Consider the following 18,789-nt stretch of genomic DNA (forward strand, 5'->3'; position numbering starts at 1 on the left):
GTGTCTCTTAGTCCTCATCTCCCACTGTGGTAGGAGCCAGCCAAGAGAGACCACTCCAAAGAGCAGCCCATGATGTGGCCTTTGGGCAAGGGCCAAGTGTGTTTCTGACCCTGCCTAGGCCCCAGTACACAGTGGGGGCACAGGAGAGCCACCCAGCCCTTACTGACATGAGACCCGTTCTCTGGGGAGCCATGTTTCCCCTGGGAGTGTTTTCCCGGACCAGGAGAGAGAGCAAGAGAGAAGGCCTGGGGCAGGGGGGCAGGAAGACAGGTCCAGTTCCGGAGCTCCCGCTTTGAACGCTCTGTGTGGCTCCTCCGTAAGCTTAGGAAGGCCCAGCCTCCAGCCATGCCTGATAATCTCCCTGGTAGGCCTGCCCTGACTTGGGCTCCTGGTCTGTGCCTTGGCTGATTTGTGGGCTCAGGTGCCCCTGAAGGCCCTGGAAAGTTCCACTCGGGCACTGTGTCTGGAAAAGCTGTCCCCTCCAGCCCCACACCAGGCCCACAGCGCTCGGGTGACGGGTTCCAGCACCTCCCTCACTGGCTGGTTCCCCGAGCACACTTGCTGGGTACGCAGGAGGCATCCATAAACGTGAAGTGAAGGAATGAGTCAATAAACACCAGTAAATCAATCAACCGGCGGATCTATTGATCAATGCGGAGTCCCAGGAGGGGCAGCTCGCCACAGCCCCAATGTCCCAGTAATCTGACTTGTTACTTTTTCCTTCTTCCCGCCCCGCCCTTCCCACCGCCCCAGGAGGGCAAGGGGAGTGGGGGCCTGGGGCTGAGGCCCAGATGGGCCTGCCACTCTGTATATGCAGTGGCAATGCCAAAACCCAGCACAGCCACAGGGCTCTTTCCAAGCCGGGGTAGGAGCTGAGGGTTCCCAGACTGGGTTCCACAGACAGCCACCGTCTGCGGATGTTCTTGGAAACCCGCTAGAGGCAATGTCAGGCTGACCCAAGTGTTCAGTTTCAGGAGGGACAGGGCAAGGGGATGAGGGCACCTCAGGCTGTAGTGAGTGCCCTCCAGGGTGGAAATCCAGACAGGGCTGGGTCATAGGAGGGACTCACCGGGACCCATTGCGGAGGCTCTAGGATCTGTATTTCAGGCCAATGGAAAGAAGACCTAACTAACTAACTAACCCTTTCTGACGAGGTGTAGGTGAGAGGCCGTGAGCCTCGTCCTCACAGGAGAGCAGGCAGAGCTGGCCGCCAGTCCCTCGAGGGGCTATGAGCTCTGGGTGCTGGAGGGGATCCACCTGTCTCCCTGTCAGCTCTCTAGATGGACCCTGGGAGACAGGACCCCCACCACCCCCTCTTCAGCACCTGCCTTGCTCTGCTCCAACCAAGCAGCTTCTGGACCTTTCCTCCCCGAAGAGCTCTCAGGACTCACATACATTGAGGTTACCGGCAAGTATGGGGAAAGACCCCAGATGGCTGCCCTGTGGCCAAGGGGCTTCGTACAGCCAATTCCACTTGATTGGTCAGACGCAGGACTAAAAGTTCCAGTTCAAATGGGACAGGAAAAGGGTGGCCAGTACTCCTGTACCTGGATCCCACCCTGTACCTGGGGCCTTACCAAGCATCCCGGAAAAAAAAAGCAATCAAAGCCCAAACCACACCCCCACGCCCAAGTTCTGTGGCCAGTCCTCAGCACCCCGCTTAGGAGGTCCCAGACGGAGCAGGGGACACCCAGCCAACCCCAAAATACCCCCTCAGTGGGTCTGGGCGGTGCGTGCTCATTGACCCTTGGGCGCCCAAAACCAGGCAGGCTCCCGGCCTGGCCCCGACGCTGGCTGCCTCGCCCGCCCTCCGCCATGCCCCAGGCCCACTTGTCCACACCTGCCTCCCCGCCGGCCCGCCGGCCCACCACCCCACCCGGCGCCTCTGAAGGACCCTCTCCTCCCGCGGCAAGGTAAATAGGTTCTCTCGAGCTACTAACTGACAGCACAAATGAAATCCCGGCGCTCCCCCTCCGAGATTTACAGGGGAAGTGAAATCTTATTTGCACTGCTGCCAAGCCTGGGCCGCGATGAAATTATGCCTCGAGAAGAGACCCGGCCGGCTCCTCGCAGAAGCGGCTGCGTCAGAGACGGGCTTATTAAAAGCCACAGTGGCCACATTTCAACCTGTTTCAGGTGTTAAGTAATTTACTGCCACCCAGAATTCAGTGGCAGGTTTTTATCATTTTTACTTCCGTGACGCAGACGAGGGCCCCGCAAAGTCCCTACATAAGGAGTTGCGGGTCTGAATGCTCCCTGTCGCCCCCCACACCCGCCAGCACTGTGGAGGAAACTGGGGGAGCAGGAGCTGGGGAGGGGGTGAGGGTGTAGGGCCGGAGGGCCAGCCGACAGCCCTGACTCTCCCCAGGGTCACATCAGGCTTGGCCAAAGCTCAGAGTGACAGGGAGACAGGCTCTAAGATCCAGGAGCCCAGGGGTCCCCCCAAAGTCCCTGCCAGCAGCAATAGTGTAAGCTCTGTGACAGTATAGACCACCTCTGTCTCAGGACCTAACAGCCCACCCCATGACTGAGCCTTTACTGAGCACCTTCGGTGGGCCAGGCCCTGCCCAAATTAGGGCACTGCAGGGGGACCCCCAAAATCCTGGCCCAATGGAGCTCTCGTTCTACTGGTAAGGACTGAATAAATATTTGTGGTGGTTGATTAAAATCTCTGAGAGGGAAACAAGGCCTTGAAAGGAAAGACAGGGGCACACTGGGCAGCAGAGGGAAGGGGCAGGAGGGAGGAAGCCCACGTTCCTGAGCGTTCCTGAGCTACGGGCCAGCGGCGGCGGCAGCCTGCAGGCAGGACAGGCTCCCGGAGCACGAGCAGTGAGGGCTCCATGCCCTGCCTTGCCCCTCCCCGGGCCTCCCGAATCCCCCCAGGGGAATGCATGACCTCACGTTCCCAGGAAGCCAGGATGGGGAGCCCTCTGTGGTCTGGGGCTCACAGGGTCAGGAAGGACCCCGGAATCATCCTCTGAGCCCCTTCTCTGCAGTGCTGGGTGGAGGGCTGTTTGATGCCTGCTGGCTTTGGGGGGATTAAGCCTATTAAGGAGGCTACTGGGGGCTTATCCGATGCCCTTTCTGACACCCACTCCCCCTTCTCCACCTGTTTTCAGATACTCCAGGAAGACCAAGGGGAATCTTCAAAGTCCAGGCTGAGCCAAGAGCAGAAATTCTTTAATTAGCTTTCTCTTGGATCGGGGCCCTGGCAAATGGATTAGCTGTGGTGGGTTGGGAGAAAGGGACTGGAGTCCTCCTTCAAGCAGAGATTACAAGCCTAGGGTGAAGGGCTGCGGGGGGGGGGGGGGGGGCTGTCACCGGGGATGGCGGATCCCTGAGCAGGCCCTCCCCAGTCAGTGACTCCCCGGGGGGGCCGCAGATGAAAGCTGTCACCAGGAAGATGCAGGGTGTGCGCTCTCGGCGAGGCCTTGGTCCTCGGGAGCTGGCGCGGAAAGATGCTTGGCGCGGCCGGGCTGTGTGCCTGGGTCTCCTAATGAATGTGCTTCCTTCCCAGGTGGCCGCCCAGATCTGGAACTTCATAATTAGGGGGGATTTCCTAAAGGGGTGCCCATCTGTGAGAGGTAAGGCAGCACGGCCCAATGGTGGCAGGGACCAGACATCTGTCACTGTGTCCCATCCTCGCTTATCCACATTTTCAAGTGAGCAAACTAAGGTCCACATAAAAGGAGTTGGCCCAAGGCCACAGTGGCACAGGTTATAACTAGAACCAGGTCCGTCCAGGCTCCTCCCACTGCCCCAAATCCTGGCCCCCAGGGCTTCCTGAAGAGGCCTGAAGAGTGGCAGCAGGGAGGGTCTGTGAGCCCGGAGGAAAAGGCACAAGTGAGCCGCCACCGAAAATTGAGGCAGGGAAGTAGGCCTCGCCATGTAGGCCTCTTCCAGGAAGCCTTCCCTGACCAGCCCACAGCGCTCTGGATTCCCCATCAAGGCACTGACTGACAGCCTGTGCTGTAACTCTGTTGCCCTTATTATACACTGAGCACCTCATAGAGGCAGGGACTGGGTCTTCATCCCCCATACTCTCTGAATGAAGGCAGAAGGGCTGTGCCCACCTCAGTCTGGGGACAAGAAAGAAAAGCCCAGTAGGAGGCTGGGCCTCCAGAGCAGAGGAAGGGAAGGATCCCGGGAGACAAGGTCCAGGCTAGTGTCTCTCCGGAGCCCGGGGTTCTCTTGCTGGCCGGCTTTGCCCAGGGAGGTGCACAAGAAGTGGGTAGGGGGAGGATGCTTCAAAGACTCGGAGACCCAGATTCCTGGGACCAAAGCCGTTTGAAGTACACTCCACTCGTGCTCTCCCCCTTGAGCTCTGCATCAAAGGCAGCCCTGCTGTGGTCCGGCCCCACTGCACTCTACAGATAAGAGCCGCCCTCACAGGGCAGGCTGCGAAAGGGCATCTGGGCCACCCCCAGCTTCCCCCTGGCCTCCCTGCTCCCAGTGCAGGAAGCTGAGCCACCCCTAGGCCCCAGTCTGGGCGCTCCGGCTGGCTCCCCCGTCCTAACCCTCTGGACAGATCGGCACCAGGGTCCGGTCCCAAAGCTGTTCCAGCTCCCTGGGGGATCCCAGATGCCTAAGTCACATCTCCCTTGCAGCCCCAGCACCGAGGGCCCACTGAACGAATGAAGAAGCACAGAACTGAAGGAACCACTGTCTACAGAAGGCGCATGGGCAGGAGGTGTAACCCAGGTCCAACAGGTTGCAGCAGGAAGGAGCTGTGAGGGGCGGGGCCAGAAAGACCAGGGATAAGGGAGCTGGAGGGGGTGGTGAAGGGGGGAGCCCCCCCGGGGAGGGTGAGCCAGGGATTTCAGGCAGTGGTGGGGACCCCGCTGAGACTGGATCGGAGAGCTGTACATGTTTTCTGGCTTAAAGCAAGTATTCCCACACTCCTAGCTTGCGCTGGTTTGGTGCAAGCCGCTGGGGTGAGCCCCAGAGGGGCCCCCGGCTCTTGCCGACGCAGCGCCGCACCTGCGAGATTCAGGACTCCCAGCCCCTGCCTCTCCGGCGCTGAAGAATGATGTCTCTCATTTCAATTAGCCTTTTTCCTGATTACTAGCGAAGTTCTGCATCTTTTCGCTTGTTTACTGGCCATTTGTTTCTCTCCTACCGGGAATCACCGGTCTCCATCTTTTGCCCATTTTTCTTATTGATTTGTAGGAGCTCTTCACATATTAAGAGAGAAGCAGAAAAGGAGCCTTCCCCTGGGCAGACCCTCAGGGCCTCCCTCCAGGGTCCTCGGGCCCAGGAAAGGGAGAAAGATCTGCCTGGGTTCCTGGCTGCTCCCGCTGAATCTGTACACTCATCCAGCTCCCAAATGGCCAACTTTGTCAGAAGATGAAGCGCCTTCTGCAGGTGGGAGTCCCTGCCAGGCCCGCGTCTCAGCTGGCAAAACCCAAAGGGCTTATTCTTTACTTACACTGAGAAGCCTACACTGCCAGCGGCTGGCAGGGTGCTTCTAATGGCACCGAGGGGAGCCAGCAGGTGTAGCCAGGCGTGGAGGAGGGAGGGATGACTGCCACCATTCCGGGCTGTTCAGTGGAGGCCATCCCACCAAAGGGGCAGGTCCTGAAGCCTCTGGCCGGCCCTCCCACCAGAATTCCAGGGCTCCCTCTGGCTCACACCATCCCTGCACCCCTCCTAGCTCTGACGGTTCCTAAAGAATGACCCAGGCCCGAGAAGACACCTCTGAGCTCTACCCACTCGCCCTCCGTCACCTGACCAGCAACCCCACGGTTTCTTTTGTCCCCAGTGCCTTCCGTGTCTCAGCGGACGAACGACACGGCCCGTAAAACTGATTTCCAAAGCCTATAAAGGCAAAAACATTTAGGGAGCCAGGAAGAGTCCGGCCCTTCCTCTCCTGGAGTGGTGGCTGCCTGGAGCCCCCGTGGGCCCTTCCGCAGCTGGGGCCGGTGCAGCTCGGGGCCAGCCCACACACCTCCTCCAGCCAGGTGGTAAATGGCCACTGGCCACATGTTCCGAGGGGCCCACAGCAGCTGGTGGTGGGAAAGCTGCAAACTGCCAGCTCACCCCTTCTCTGACGCCCCTGCCCGGGGCTGCACTGGCTCCCCTAGAGCCCGGAAGGAAGGACTCGGCGGCACCCCATGCCACCCGCTCGCTCATCCCCCATGAAGCACCTGGCAGAAGGGCCAGACTGCAGACCTCTCGGGCCACCATCTGGAGCCGGTTAAGGTCACCGTACGGTGGTCAGAATGGGCGAGAATCCCCGGCCGAGAGTGGCCTGGTGCGAGGCCTGAGCGATCAAGCGTCACCTCCCCCAGCCTGAGCGATCAACGTCACCTCCCCCAGCCCAGATGGGAGGATGATGATCACACACCCCCCCCTCAGAGAGTTGCCGGATGAGGGTGGGACCGCCGTCTGAAGCTGGGGGCGACAGGACAGGAGGCTGGATCAGGGATGAGGGCAAAGCTCAGAGGGACAGACACGGAGGACAAGGCCCACCCGCGGGCAGCAGGAAGGACCAGATGACCCCAGCGGTCTTTCCAGGCGAGGATGAAGCAAGTTCGGGAGACACGGCATTCAGGCATTAAAGGGCCACCTTCAGGGAAGATCCATTGTACGACCCACAGATCCACAGGCGGGGGGAAGTGAGGGACTCCCCCTCCCCGGGGCCTGTGGGGACCCCCCCCCCATCAGAAGTCCCTCACCCTCTTTCTCCTCCAGGATCAAAAACACATCCTGACATGGAATTAGCTCAGCCTCCAGCTTAACCACAGGATGTGGAGAGAAGCAAGGATCTTCTTCTAACCAGGGACGCCCCCCTGCAAAGGGGCCCCGGAGTTTCTGCGGGGCACTGGGGGAACCGGGGTGCCAGCCCACGGGAGCGTGGCGGCGGCCTCCAAGAGGCTCTGGGGCTGGCTGTGGGGCTGAGAGGCGGCATTTGCATGGAGAGCGTTTCGGTGGCTTTGGAATTTATGCAGCTGCCCGTGTGATTCCGGAGGCGAGACGAATCTCCGGCCGCTTTTCTCAGCGGGAACAAGTCTTTCCTCAAATCGATGGTGACACATTTTTAAACTCTGATATTAAGGAGGGAAAGATTTTTCTGGCCCCCTGGGGGCAACCCTTATTAGTCACTGGCTCATCCGAGAGAAATCGCAGAGGCAGACCCAGTGGGCCCTGGCAAGGCGAAAGGCCCAGAGGCCAGGCTGGCTAACATGGGAATAGACAGTGACAAACAAGAGGGCAGGGGGGCAGGCGTCGTGAGTCTGAAGCAAAGCTGTACCGGAAAGACCTGGAGAGCGAAGTTAGGTTTGGGCTCTGGAGCAAGGTACCCAGTGTCCGCGGGGGAAATAAAGAACCACTGGTATGGGTGACAGAGGGGAGAATGGAGAAGAAGGGAGAGCAGAAAGGGGCATTAAGCTGAAGTATAAACTGATTCCAAGTGCGAAGTTATAGAAGCTAAAACCTTGTTCCCCATCTTGCCCTGGCTGCCAGGAAGCTCAAAGCCACTTTTCACATTCAGCAGCAATAGACTTTTCAGCCTAGTTTTGAGGTGTCAACCAGGCAGGGCCAGGGTAGATGTCAGGAGCCAAGTTGCCCCAAGCAGCCCCTAAGAACATCAGATAGATCAGTGGGCACGAGTCGGGGTCTCTCGGTAGACCAGACACCGGCATCGAGTGGCAGGTGGTAGGGCTGAGCAGGGGCCCACAACCAGGCACGGGGCCATAGGCTGGCAGGGTGGAAAGCACACACCAAGGTCATCCAGGCCTAAGGCTTTCAGGTGTGGCCAAGAGCCCCAGGCTCAGTGTCCCCCGTGTCCCTTGTTTCTGTTTATCCCTATTTTAACGATTCCCTAGTTTTATTATACCTATTTTTCAGTGGAAATAGGTGGGTTAAACATTTTTTAAAAATCAATTGCAGCTCAAACGCCCACTTCCTCGGTGATAACAGCCACCATTTATTGAGTTCCAACGACTTGTCACATTTGCATACATCCCACTCCATCCTCTCCATCACCTTGGGCGGGGATGGGGCTCTCCTGCGTTTCTAGATGAGGAAACTGAGGCTCAGAGGGGAGGTGTATTCTGGTCAAGGTCACAAGAGTTCACAAGTGGCCACGGCAGCCCCATCCAGTCTGTCCCCTGGCATGTCCCGATTCCCACCCCTGAGCGCCAGAGTCCAGCACTCAGCTCTGTGCACCTGGAGGGGGGTGGGGCGGGTGGGGATGGAGGGGTGGGTTCCTGCCTGCATGCCCTGTTAGCAGAGAGACAAGGCTGAGTCAAGATCAAGGCCGGAAGGCGGGAAAGACAGCCGGGGGAACCACAGAATTCCATCGTCCCCTGACCCCGCCTACGGCGCCCGGGTCCCCTCTCTGCCAAGCCCCGAGGCTTCAGCCACAGCCCGGCCCACCTTCCCGTGACCCTCACCGGGAAAGTTCCCCGCCGGCTGCCAGACGGGATTTAGCTCCTTTGACAGTCAAAGCTGCAAAGCTCCCGTCGCAAATGTCAATTCTGGGCCATTTGCTTCGTAGATTTTAATGTTCCTGTTTCTCCTCAACATCCTCAGCAAGGTAGCTCTTGCTTTTCAAAAGGGACGTGGTGTTTGATGATGTTTAAACCGAACGTGAAATACAGCCAGGCGGCAATAATAAAACAGACGCGAGCCCTGCTGGCAGGGGAATGGCTGACAGCCGGGCCTCTCTCTCCCCACATGCTACTCCACAGCTAAGCTCCTATTTTTATGGCAATTACAATGTCCGACGAGGGAGAGGAAGCAGCGATGGAGAGGAGGAGGGTGGGGACCGCGTACAAGGACCACTTGTTGCTGCCGGGAGCGGGGTGCAGCGCATGGGGTCTTAATGAGGAGGAGCGGGCAATGCCCAGCGAGCGCCCCGGCCGCCGCCCCCAGACCCCTGCGGGACCCCGCTCCACACCCCTGGACCCGAGTCCTCACTGGCTTCCGTCTCCTAACACCCCATGGGACAGAAAGAGCTGTGTCACCTCCCTGGCCTGGGGGGGCGTGTGGGGAGCAGGAGTCCCCCCCCCCCCGCCGGGCAGCCTGCCTCCACCTAGAGGACCTCGGCCGCCACTGCCATGGGTGGGCAATGCTGCGTGCAGAGCCCTGTCTGGGGATGGAGATGTGGGGACAGCAGGTGCCCGCCCCCCAGGGGCTCCCCAAGGCCCCCCACCTAGGGGTATAGCTGGGAACCCTGGAACCCGCAGCTACCCTTCCCCAAGCCCCTAGGGCCCCTAGGTCCCCTTCCCTCTCCTCCAGCAGGGCGCACCTGTGGGCACGGAAGCTGAGAGAAGCTGTCCGTGGAACTGGATTTTACCCCGGTCTATTTCACAAGTGGCCTCTGGCCCCAGCCTGGCCACCCAACGGGCAATCCATCCAGACAGCAGGGAACGGGAGCCCGGGACAGGGCCCTACGTATGTCCGCGCCCACCAGCAGGGCCTCAGGAAGCATCCAGACAAGCAACGTGCAAAATGAAGAAATGAGCCCCAAGGGTGAGCTTGGATGGAGGAGGGAGAGGAACGGAAGGCTAGAGGCTGCGGGGGTCCTGGGGGAGGCTCCGGCCCTGCCAGCGTGGGCCTGCCATGGCCACTTAGCTCCTACTGGGAGAGCAATTCGGGGACCAGCCTGCTCCAGGAGAAACATCCCCAGGCCCGGTCCCGCACCGGCGGTTCCCATGGAACATATACCCTTCCCCGCTGATGGCTCTGCCACAAGACGGGGGAAGCCTGGCCCCTCTGCCCTGTACCCCACGGTCAGGAAACCCCAAATCAGGAACGACCCCTGCCTCAGCCACCCCGGGCCCTGGAGGGGCTCAGTTTCCACAGGAAGGAGAAGAAGGAGGTACCCTCAGCCATGCCCTGCCCCCAGCCCTGGTGAGCAGCAGGTGCCCGGCAGGCCCCATCCAACGGGTCACAGCAGCCCTCCCTCCCAGACCACCACAACGGCAGCCGACGCAGGAGCCGGCATTTCCAGACTCTACTTTATCCTGGACGTTGCGTTGTCTCCTTTCCAACTCCCAACAACCCCAGGAGCTGGGACTGACTGTGCTCTTCTTCCCACGATACAGACAAGAAAACTGAGGCTTGGAGGTCACATGGCAGGCCGAAGGTCCCAGAGCTTGCATGCCATGGAGCCGAGACCCACACCCAGGCCGGCAAGTACCCTGCAGGGCCCTGAGATGGCCACAAGAGCCGGGGTCGGGGGGGGCGGTCTAGAAAGTGGGGCGCAAGGAGACTGGCTGAACTGTGGATTCTCTTTCAGGCCATGTTACGTCCTGAGACCACCTGCCCCGTTCCAGCCCACCTGGGGCTGGGCCAGGCCTCAGCCAGGAGGCCCCAGGGTCAGGGCTGGGAATAGGTATGAGCCCCCCCGGGGGGTCTGGAGAGAACAGCTTCAACCCAGCACCCCTGCAAACAGCTCGGGCTGCAGAGCTGGGTGTGGAGAGGAAGGGAAGGGGCCCCGGTCCCTGGGGAGGGTCCGTGGCTTCCACGGGCTGCATCCAGACCCCTTCACCTCAGGGACACAGGGGACCATCCGTCTAACGGGCAGGCAAGCCACAGCCTCCTGGACAGGCCCGAAGCCGGCTGGGCAGCCTCTTGCCAAGGCGCTGGCGGAGCATTCTGGTAGAGCAAGCCAAGGGCTGCAGATCCAGCCCTTTTCATGCTTGGCCAATTTAATGGTCCCCATTAATTTCAAAACACACACATTCCCACAAGCTCCGGCCTCCTCAGCTCAGTGCTCAGGATCGCGAGCGCGCTGGGAACACAGGCAGGCACACAGGTGCGGGCGCTGGGGCCAGCCAGCCTCAAGGACAGGGAGGAGCCGCTCGGCAGAGAGTGGGTGGGCAATGGAGCCCTGACATGTGTCTCCTGACCTTGTGTCTGTCCTGATGGGGAGAAAAAAGACAGGGAGGAAGGGCCCAGCTCTGGGAGTCAGGGAGGGCTGCTTTGCCACTTTCCTGCTGTGTGACTCTGAGCAGGTCACTGTCCCCCTCTGGGCTTAAGATACGCTCCCATTTTCCTGTCCAAGCCTGCAAATGCCTTGAGGGCAGGCACCAGGTCATACCGAGACTCACACAGAGCCGGGAACCTCACAAGCAGGCTGCACTGTGTACTCATATGCAAAATAGACCCCCCCTCCCTTCCAGCCCTGGCATCTGTGACCAGCCATAAGGGGCTGAGTGGTGTCCGGGCTGGGGCAGGAGGAGGAGGCCCGGGGCGGGGGGGGTCCCTGGCACATCTAATTCCTCCCTCTGTCTGACCCATTCTCCAAGGCATTCAAATAGTCATTTATTCAACACACTTTCGTTGAAACTCAGGACAAAGGGTCAATGGGTCGAGGGTCCATGGCCTGCCTTCGTGCTCCCTGTGGAAGGACAGGAAAGACCTGGCTCATACACAGGAGACTTGGCAGAAGACCCTAGGGTGGAAGGAGCTTTCCAGGGTCCTCGAATCTTGCCCACTGGCCAAGCTCAGCTCACTGGACCAGGCCCTGTGAGTCCTCAAGGGAATCTCAATAATTCAGGAGGGATCCATCATTTATGAATTTATGTAACCGCTTCTCGACCTTGTGGAGATAAGCCGCCCTCCTCCTCCAGTGGTGGAAATTAGGCCTTGGCACTGTCTCGCGTGTTCTGGGGAGGGGGCCAACTGGACCTCAGGCCTCCCTGCTGGCCTTCCGATCCGCTCTGCCCCTCACCCCAGACTAGAAGCAGAGGGAGCTTCTGAGAAAGAGGGAGCTTCTAAGCATCCCCCTGAAACCCCAAGTCTGAAAGGGGAGGGTTTGGTTCCTGGCTCGGTCTTTTACCAGCACTAGGGCCCCTTCGGAGCCTCAATTTCCTAGTCTGTAAAATGGGGCAAATACTAGTTCCTGCCTCAGAAATGAGGCGATGTGGGGGGCAGCCCCTGGCTCAGACACTGAATAACAAGTCGCCCCCAGCCTCGAAGCAGGGGCTCCAGGGGTGCCACCAAGCAGACCTCAGGAGCCCACAGCCCACAGGTGACAATGCACCTCTTTGACCTGAAGAGAAAAGGGAACAAAGATGAGGTATTTCCACACACCCCCAAAATACAAGGATTTCTGGGGCACCTGGGTGGCTCAGTCAGTTAAGCCTCTGCCTTCAGCTCAGGTCATGATCTCAGGGTCCTGGGATCGAGCCCCGCATCGGGCTCCTGCTCGCAGGGAACCTGCTTCTCCCTCTCCTCCCTGCTCATGCTCCCCCCTCTCTCACAAAAATAGATAAAATCTTAAAAAAAAAAAAAAAAAAGAGGATTACCTGGAAGCTCTAGGGTCTGGCAAATCTCCCCTTGCAGCACCACTACTGGTTAGCTGTGTGGCATTAAGCAAATTACTTCACATCTCTGAGCCTCAGTTTCCCCCACTGGCACTGTGGGCTAATATAATAATACCAGGAGGCCAGGAGAAGTGGCACGGGAGTGCGTACAGCCTGGCCCTGGAAGGAGACCCTCATCCAGGACTGGCCAAGGCCTGTTCCAAATCCCTCGGAGCTTCCCCAAGCGCCTCCCACAGGCCCTGCTTCATCCTTCCCTGCAAGGGCTCCCCCCGCTCTGCCCCTGGAATGCCTTCTTCCAACTTCTGACTCAACGTCCCCCGTCTTTTGTTGTTGTTTTGAAGATTAATTTACTTATTTGAGAGAGAAAGAGAGAGAGAGAGTGTGTATGTGTGCACATGAACAGGGGGAGGGGCAGAGGGAGAGAAAGAGAATCTCAAGCTGACCCCTGATGAGTGCAGAGACCGGTGCAGGGCCCCCGAGATCTTGGCCTGAGCCGAAACTAAGAGTTGGCCACCCAACTGACTGAACCACCCAAGTGCCCCCACCCCGCCTTTTTTTTTTTTTTTTTAAAGATTTATTCATTTATTGTAGAGGGAGAGAGAGAGAGTGAGCGCTCCCTTCTCAGCACAAGCACCGCCTCCATTTTGCCTCCTCCAGGCAGCCTTCCTGTCTCCCCCACTCTGCAGGCAGGACTTCCAGCCCTCATGTACTTTGCTGTTCTTCTCCATTCACGGGTCTCACCTCACAGTTGGCATTCCAGAGTGTGTCTTTTGTAGCCCAGGGCCTACCCTGATGCCTGGTGCAAAACAGGCCCGCCACACGGGTTCGCCGAATGAAGGAGAGGCCGCATACCGGTTCAAATCCCGACGCAGTCACCTGCCCTGGTCTGATCACTGAGAAGCTACCTGCCTCAAGGATGCCTCGAGGTCAGCGTCACAGGGTGGGTGCTGAGGGAGGGGTGGGTTCTCACCGTGTGCCCCCAGGGGCCTCAGGCCCAGCAAAAGCCCAGCTGCCCGAGGGCGGCCCATACCCGCCCCCCCCCCCAACTGCAGAGAGGCTGCTGCCCTCGGAGGCAGCCGGCAAGCCTCAGCAAACACATTTAAATCCGAAGTGACAGATAAAGCGATTTACGGCGACAGTTTAGCGTCAGCTCACTTCCCACAAGGCAGCCAGTGTCCCTCAGCCCCTCCTGCTCGCTAGTCCATCAAGGCAGTCTCTAAATCATGGACTCCCAGCGGTGGCCCAGGGACGGCTGGGGCTGGGCTCCGGGGGGGGGGGGGCAGGCAGCAGAGGAAGGAGGAGGCGAGCACCGGGCTGGCTCCCGAGGAGGAGGGGGCGAGGGCAGATTTTCACAAATCAAAGACCAAGACTTAGGGAAACAGAGTGCCACTTCACGCCTTATTTTAAATAAGTGGCTTCAAAACTCCCAGCGAGGCCAGCTTGTCGCGGTGAAACATGGCTCCCCACCCGTTCTGCACGTCCTGGCATGCCCGCCTAGGCCCCTCAAAGGCCTCGCTGACCTGCCTTGCCTCGCGCCACCTCCTGGCAGAATTAATTGGTCCCTGCGGCGTCGCATGCCACTTTGTTCAGACCTCGCTCCCAGGGCTTTGTCACATTATATTCTACTTAGCTGCTCTCGCACTTGACTTCCTGATAACAATTTACTAGGGGCTCGCTGTGTGCCAGGCCCAGGGCCCAGCACGGGATGGGCCTGAATTCCTGGCCTCCTCACGCCCACCCTGGGTAGGGCCGAGGATGCTCCCTTTTTCAGATGAGGAAATAGGCTTGGAGCGGCTTGGCTGGAGGCCACCAGGCCACCATCCGGAATGCTGGGATTCCAATCGGCCCCTGGTTTCTGTGCCATAGCCCTGACTCGCTGGCCAGAGATGGCTTCGAAGGGAAAGATTCCTTCTGTCCTCACAAAGTCTCACATCCATCCCTGCTCTGTCCCGTTATGCCCTGAAGGCCAGTCAGCAGCGGGACCCTGGGGCTGGCCAAGAATGGAGGTCTTTCTTTGTGTTGAGACATTTCCTGCCTGGGGCTCAGCAGTCTGCCAAAAACTAGGGACCTACAGGCACAGGCCTGGTGAGCTGGGAACCTCAAGGGCAAGGAAGTGGCCCAGTCAAGGTCATCCCCACCCACCCACCCTGCCCATGGCAATGAGAAGATCGAAGCATTCCACAAGCTGAGGCACCCCCCTCCCCAGGTAGAGACCCACAGATCCCAGACCTGAGCTGTCTCTGGAGGAGGTGCCAGGCACGGCTGGCCCCAGACACTGCCTGAGGGGAGGTGTCATAGGCCAACCTGCAGGGACAGCCCTTGAGAATCTTCTGCTCCAGAACCAGGGGCTGCAGGGGGCTCCCCGGTTTATCTTGCCAGCATGGCAGCCCAATTTAATTAAGATGGATGCAGCGTGCCCCCATGGGTAGGAGCCATGGCTGGCTACCAGATGGCGGGAGCCTGACACTCTCTGGGTACTGCCCGAGCAAGCAGCCTGGGCAGCAGCCCGTGAAAACACAGCCAAGGTGGGCCTGAGCCTGTGCCATACCCGGATGCTTGGGCGGGGGGGTGGGGGGTGGGGGTGGTCCTACCCATGTGACCTCCAGCCCTGCCACCCACCTGCCCGGCATCCCTCCACAGCACTCTCTGCCCCAGCGCCCCTCCACATACTACACAACATACTTCTCATCACAACACACACACCCACCATCACAGACACCACCCACAGTACACACGCTCCAATCGCGTCTCAAATACCAACAGAGTGCGGTAAAAAGCAGGCCTGGACTTCAAAAGCCAGAGGACTGGCTGGTAAACAGCCTGGTCGCCCCATGTCCTGACAGGGGCCGGGGGGGCAGAGTGGCTCGGTGGGCAGGGAAGGAAGTAAGCAGGCCCCTGCCAACCCCAGTGGGTGGGAAGGAAGCCTGCAGAGAGGCGGGAGACACCCCAAGCCCACAGCTCTGCAGGATGGTGGGAGTTCTGGGGATCCCAACCACCCCCCCACCCCCCCACCCCGCCCCGTTACCTCGCAGGTCCCTCCCTGCTCCACTGTTGCAGTCCCTGCAGCTGGAGGGAGGCCCAGCCAGCGATAGCACCTTCCTGCCCTGCCCAGCCCCCACCCCCAACCAGCGAACAGCGACAAAAAGAGACACCCTCCCCACTACCGCCCCCACGCAAAATCCAGAAAGTCCAAAGCTGACCTCAAGTCCCCAGCCCAGTCCTCCCCACGGGACCAACACTGGCCTTAGCTTCAAAAATAAAAATGTAAAAACTCCCACCCCGCTATAATTGCTCGCTCCTTTTCCCCATTGTGGTGGCTCCGCGGTCGGCGCTGAGAAGCAATTATTCATGGCTAATGATTATAATCAAGTCAAATAGAATTTAATGGACACGTATTCTCTTCCTGCTTGAAACTTTACATATGAATTAAGCACATATGGGTTTCACGAGGCACAGACCAGATTTATGCAGCCCCGAAAAGCCCCACGTTGCCGCGACTTTTATTCTGCTAATAAACAGGCTGATTTACGGGCGCCGCCGGGTGCGGAAACCGCGATCTCTGCCGCCCCCTGGTGGGCGGCAGGCCCGGGCTGAGCCAAGGCCGTGGCGGGGGGGAGGGGCCGGGGAGGAAACCAGAGGACTCTGTTGGGGGGAGGGGCTCCAGGCCAAGACCACCAAGGACCCCTGGGGTCTGAGTAGCGGCAAGGCCCCGGGGAACACCGGTGCCGGGAAAAGATCTTCGGGAGGACCCAGAGGGGAGGCTGGCTGTGTGCAGGAGCCCCCCATGCGGAGCCTGCCTCAGACATTCCCTGGGGTTCCACACTGGTTCTGGGTACCCCCTGCCATGAGACTCTAGAAAAAAAGGAGACCCCAGGAAAACATTCCAAGAAGTGCTGAATAAACTGAGACAAGCAGGGAGAGATGAAAGCTGCTTCTCGGCAGGAGGCACCCAGGCTCCCTTGGCATTCCTGGGACAGGGTTGATACCCAGGATGATGACTGGGGCATGGATTCTCGCAGCAATGAATGACAGAGGCAGGGGAAGAGGCCTCGGTTCATGCCAGGGGGGGGTGTGGGGGGGGTGCACGAGCATCACAATTTACGCACTGGCTCTGAGGTCCCTAATGCCCCTGGCAACCCAGCGAGGGGGCTGTCCACCATCCGCATCCTGCAGAAGGAGAGACGGGAGCCCAGGCACGTACACAGATGGGTCCCCAGAGAGATGCTGCGACCGCTCCAACCCCCAGCCCAGTGCCGCCGAATGCAGCCAGGACCAAAGTGCTATTTGGAGAGCGAGAGGGGCTGACAGCCACGGCACTCAGGAGCCTGGCCAGGCACAAGGACACTTCAGAAGAGCCATGAATCACACCCACAGCTCCACAGGCAGCCTTCGGAGCCCCCCCCCTGCTCCTGCTGCATCCCACCGACACACGACCTTGGTCTCCATCCCTCCCTCCAGCCTGTCAACTACCCACCCGGCTGGGAAGGGGGTGATAAGATGCCCCACGTTTCCCTGCAGCCACTTTGCCGCTCATCAAGTAAACTATAGGCAGGGGATCCTCTCCTACCCTCGCCCCTGACCCTCAAAGCCACGGGCATGCAGCAAAGCAGATCCACAGGCCTGCAGGATGGAATCCTCAGCCACTGCTCCAAGGCTTGGTCCTCACACCCCAGACCAGCCCTCCTGGGGCCAGACAGCAAGAGGGCCCTTCTCCTCCGGGCCACTAATCCATCTGCCAACCCAAAGTGGCTTGTCTCAACCTCACATCTCCCCAGATGGAAGCACAGGCCTGCTAACAGCCCTCTTCCCTCCCACCCCCATCCTAGTGGCCCCAAGAGAAACACAGCAGGAGCACGAGCAGAAACCCAAAGAGGATCGAGCTCCCTCTAACCCTAAGTAGGGACTCCTGCCTTTGTGTCACTGGTCACCTGTGTGCCGAGACGGGCAATGTGGGGGGAAGGGGACACCTGTGTGACCGCACAAACAGGCAGAGACATGCAGAGCAAATGCCACAGCCAGAAACACAACCCGGATCACGACAAGCAGGCCTGGGGCAGGCCGAGCGGCTCTGTCTCCCCAGGTCCCACAAACCCAGCCCCTTACCAGGAGGAACATCAGCTCCGCCAGGTCCCAGGGGCACTCGACAACAACAGGACAGGTCTTCCCCTAGCCAGCACTGCGGTCAGACACAATGGTCACCAGGACAAGGACAAGGAGGAGGAGATCTGAGATGCTCCTGGGGGAGAGGGGGCAGGTGCTGAGACTGCACAGGTGGGGAGGTGGCAGCAAAATGAGGTTTCCCAGAATAAGAGGCTCTGCCCACGTCTCCAGACGTTTCTCTACGAAAGCTCCTCTCCGTGAAGCTTGGTAAGCAGGCGAGCAAGGGCTGGGGTTCAGCCTCCACGGGCCCTTGTCCCACGAACCTCCTGTGTACCGGGTGGACTTGACTGTCCCTTGACACCCACTCTTGACCTTGGCCAGACAACCACAGTCTGGGAAGAGAGCACCCATCTTCCTTCTGCCCCCCAGGAGGGGAGAGAAGAGGTTCGTCCACTCATCACAGTAAACTGCCAACTCAGCCGGAGCCCCGACAGGAAGCTGAGCCTTGGGCACCAGGGCCTCTGCCCCCACCTTTCCCTTGACAAACCCCCTGGTCTGTGCCAGGTCTGCAGGGAGGCATGGCAGGCAGGAGGCAGAGGAGGGGGAGTGGTGGTGGGGCGTCTGCAGCCCCTGAGGTCAAACCGCCCTGTTCTGGCCTCCGCCTTCCTGGCAGGGCAGCCCGGCACACTTCCAGCCACGCTCTCTTCCTTCCTGGCCGCTAATGGGTCTCCGAGCAGCAAGGCAGCTCGGCCAAGGCGCCCCCGACATAGCAGGTCAGGGTTTCAAGGGAAAGGAGTCTGTGCAGCCAACACGCTGGGCTCCTGTGGCGCCAGCACGCCCTCCACCTCCAGCTGCCCGAGCCTCGCTGGAGCCAGGTGGCGTCCCCCCATGCCTGGCTCAGCAGACTGGAGCAAAGGTGACAAGGCGGCCACCCAGGTCCCTGGCTTAAGCCAGCCAGATGCCCCCACTCACCAGCATTGACGATGGCGTCCACCTCCAGCTTGGTGATGTCACCTCGGAACAGGGAAATCTTCTCGTTGAGCTGCTTGTCCTTCTTGTACTTGGGCTCCTCCACCTTCGCGGTCACCCCTGGACCAGCAGAGGCCGAGGGACGGGGGTCAGAGAGAGGCCCTCACTGCACAGTGACCTCCATCCGCCCCCCTCCACCTCCAGAGGCAGGGGACTGGTGACACGGGCACTGGCCATCCGCAATGATCATGCACCTCTCGCTCGAGGCACACGCGTGGTCCCCTTGAACCTTCCCGAGGAGGGATTAATGTCACCCATCCCCATTCTACAGACGTGGAAACTGAGGCCTAGGCAGATGAAGTAACTCGCTCTGGGTGATGGGCTGTCAGGCCTACAGTGTGCAGGACTTCCCACAACTGTGAGGAAGCCCCTCACAGTTGTA

At 59.7% G+C, this 18,789-nt stretch overlaps 1 protein-coding gene across 1 annotated transcript in view; it reads right to left on the reverse strand.

Moving 5' to 3' along the window:
* The window catches only part of MACROD1 (mono-ADP ribosylhydrolase 1), a 141,877-nt gene that overhangs the window by 111,697 nt on the left and 11,391 nt on the right, over positions 1–18,789 (reverse strand). The window contains 1 exon segment of the mRNA XM_059145489.1: positions 18,351–18,467. Within this exon segment, the coding sequence (XP_059001472.1) occupies positions 18,351–18,467 (117 nt within the window).

Source organism: Mustela lutreola, chromosome 1, assembly GCF_030435805.1.
Source record: "Mustela lutreola isolate mMusLut2 chromosome 1, mMusLut2.pri, whole genome shotgun sequence".
NCBI classification, from domain to species: Eukaryota; Metazoa; Chordata; class Mammalia; order Carnivora; family Mustelidae; genus Mustela; species Mustela lutreola.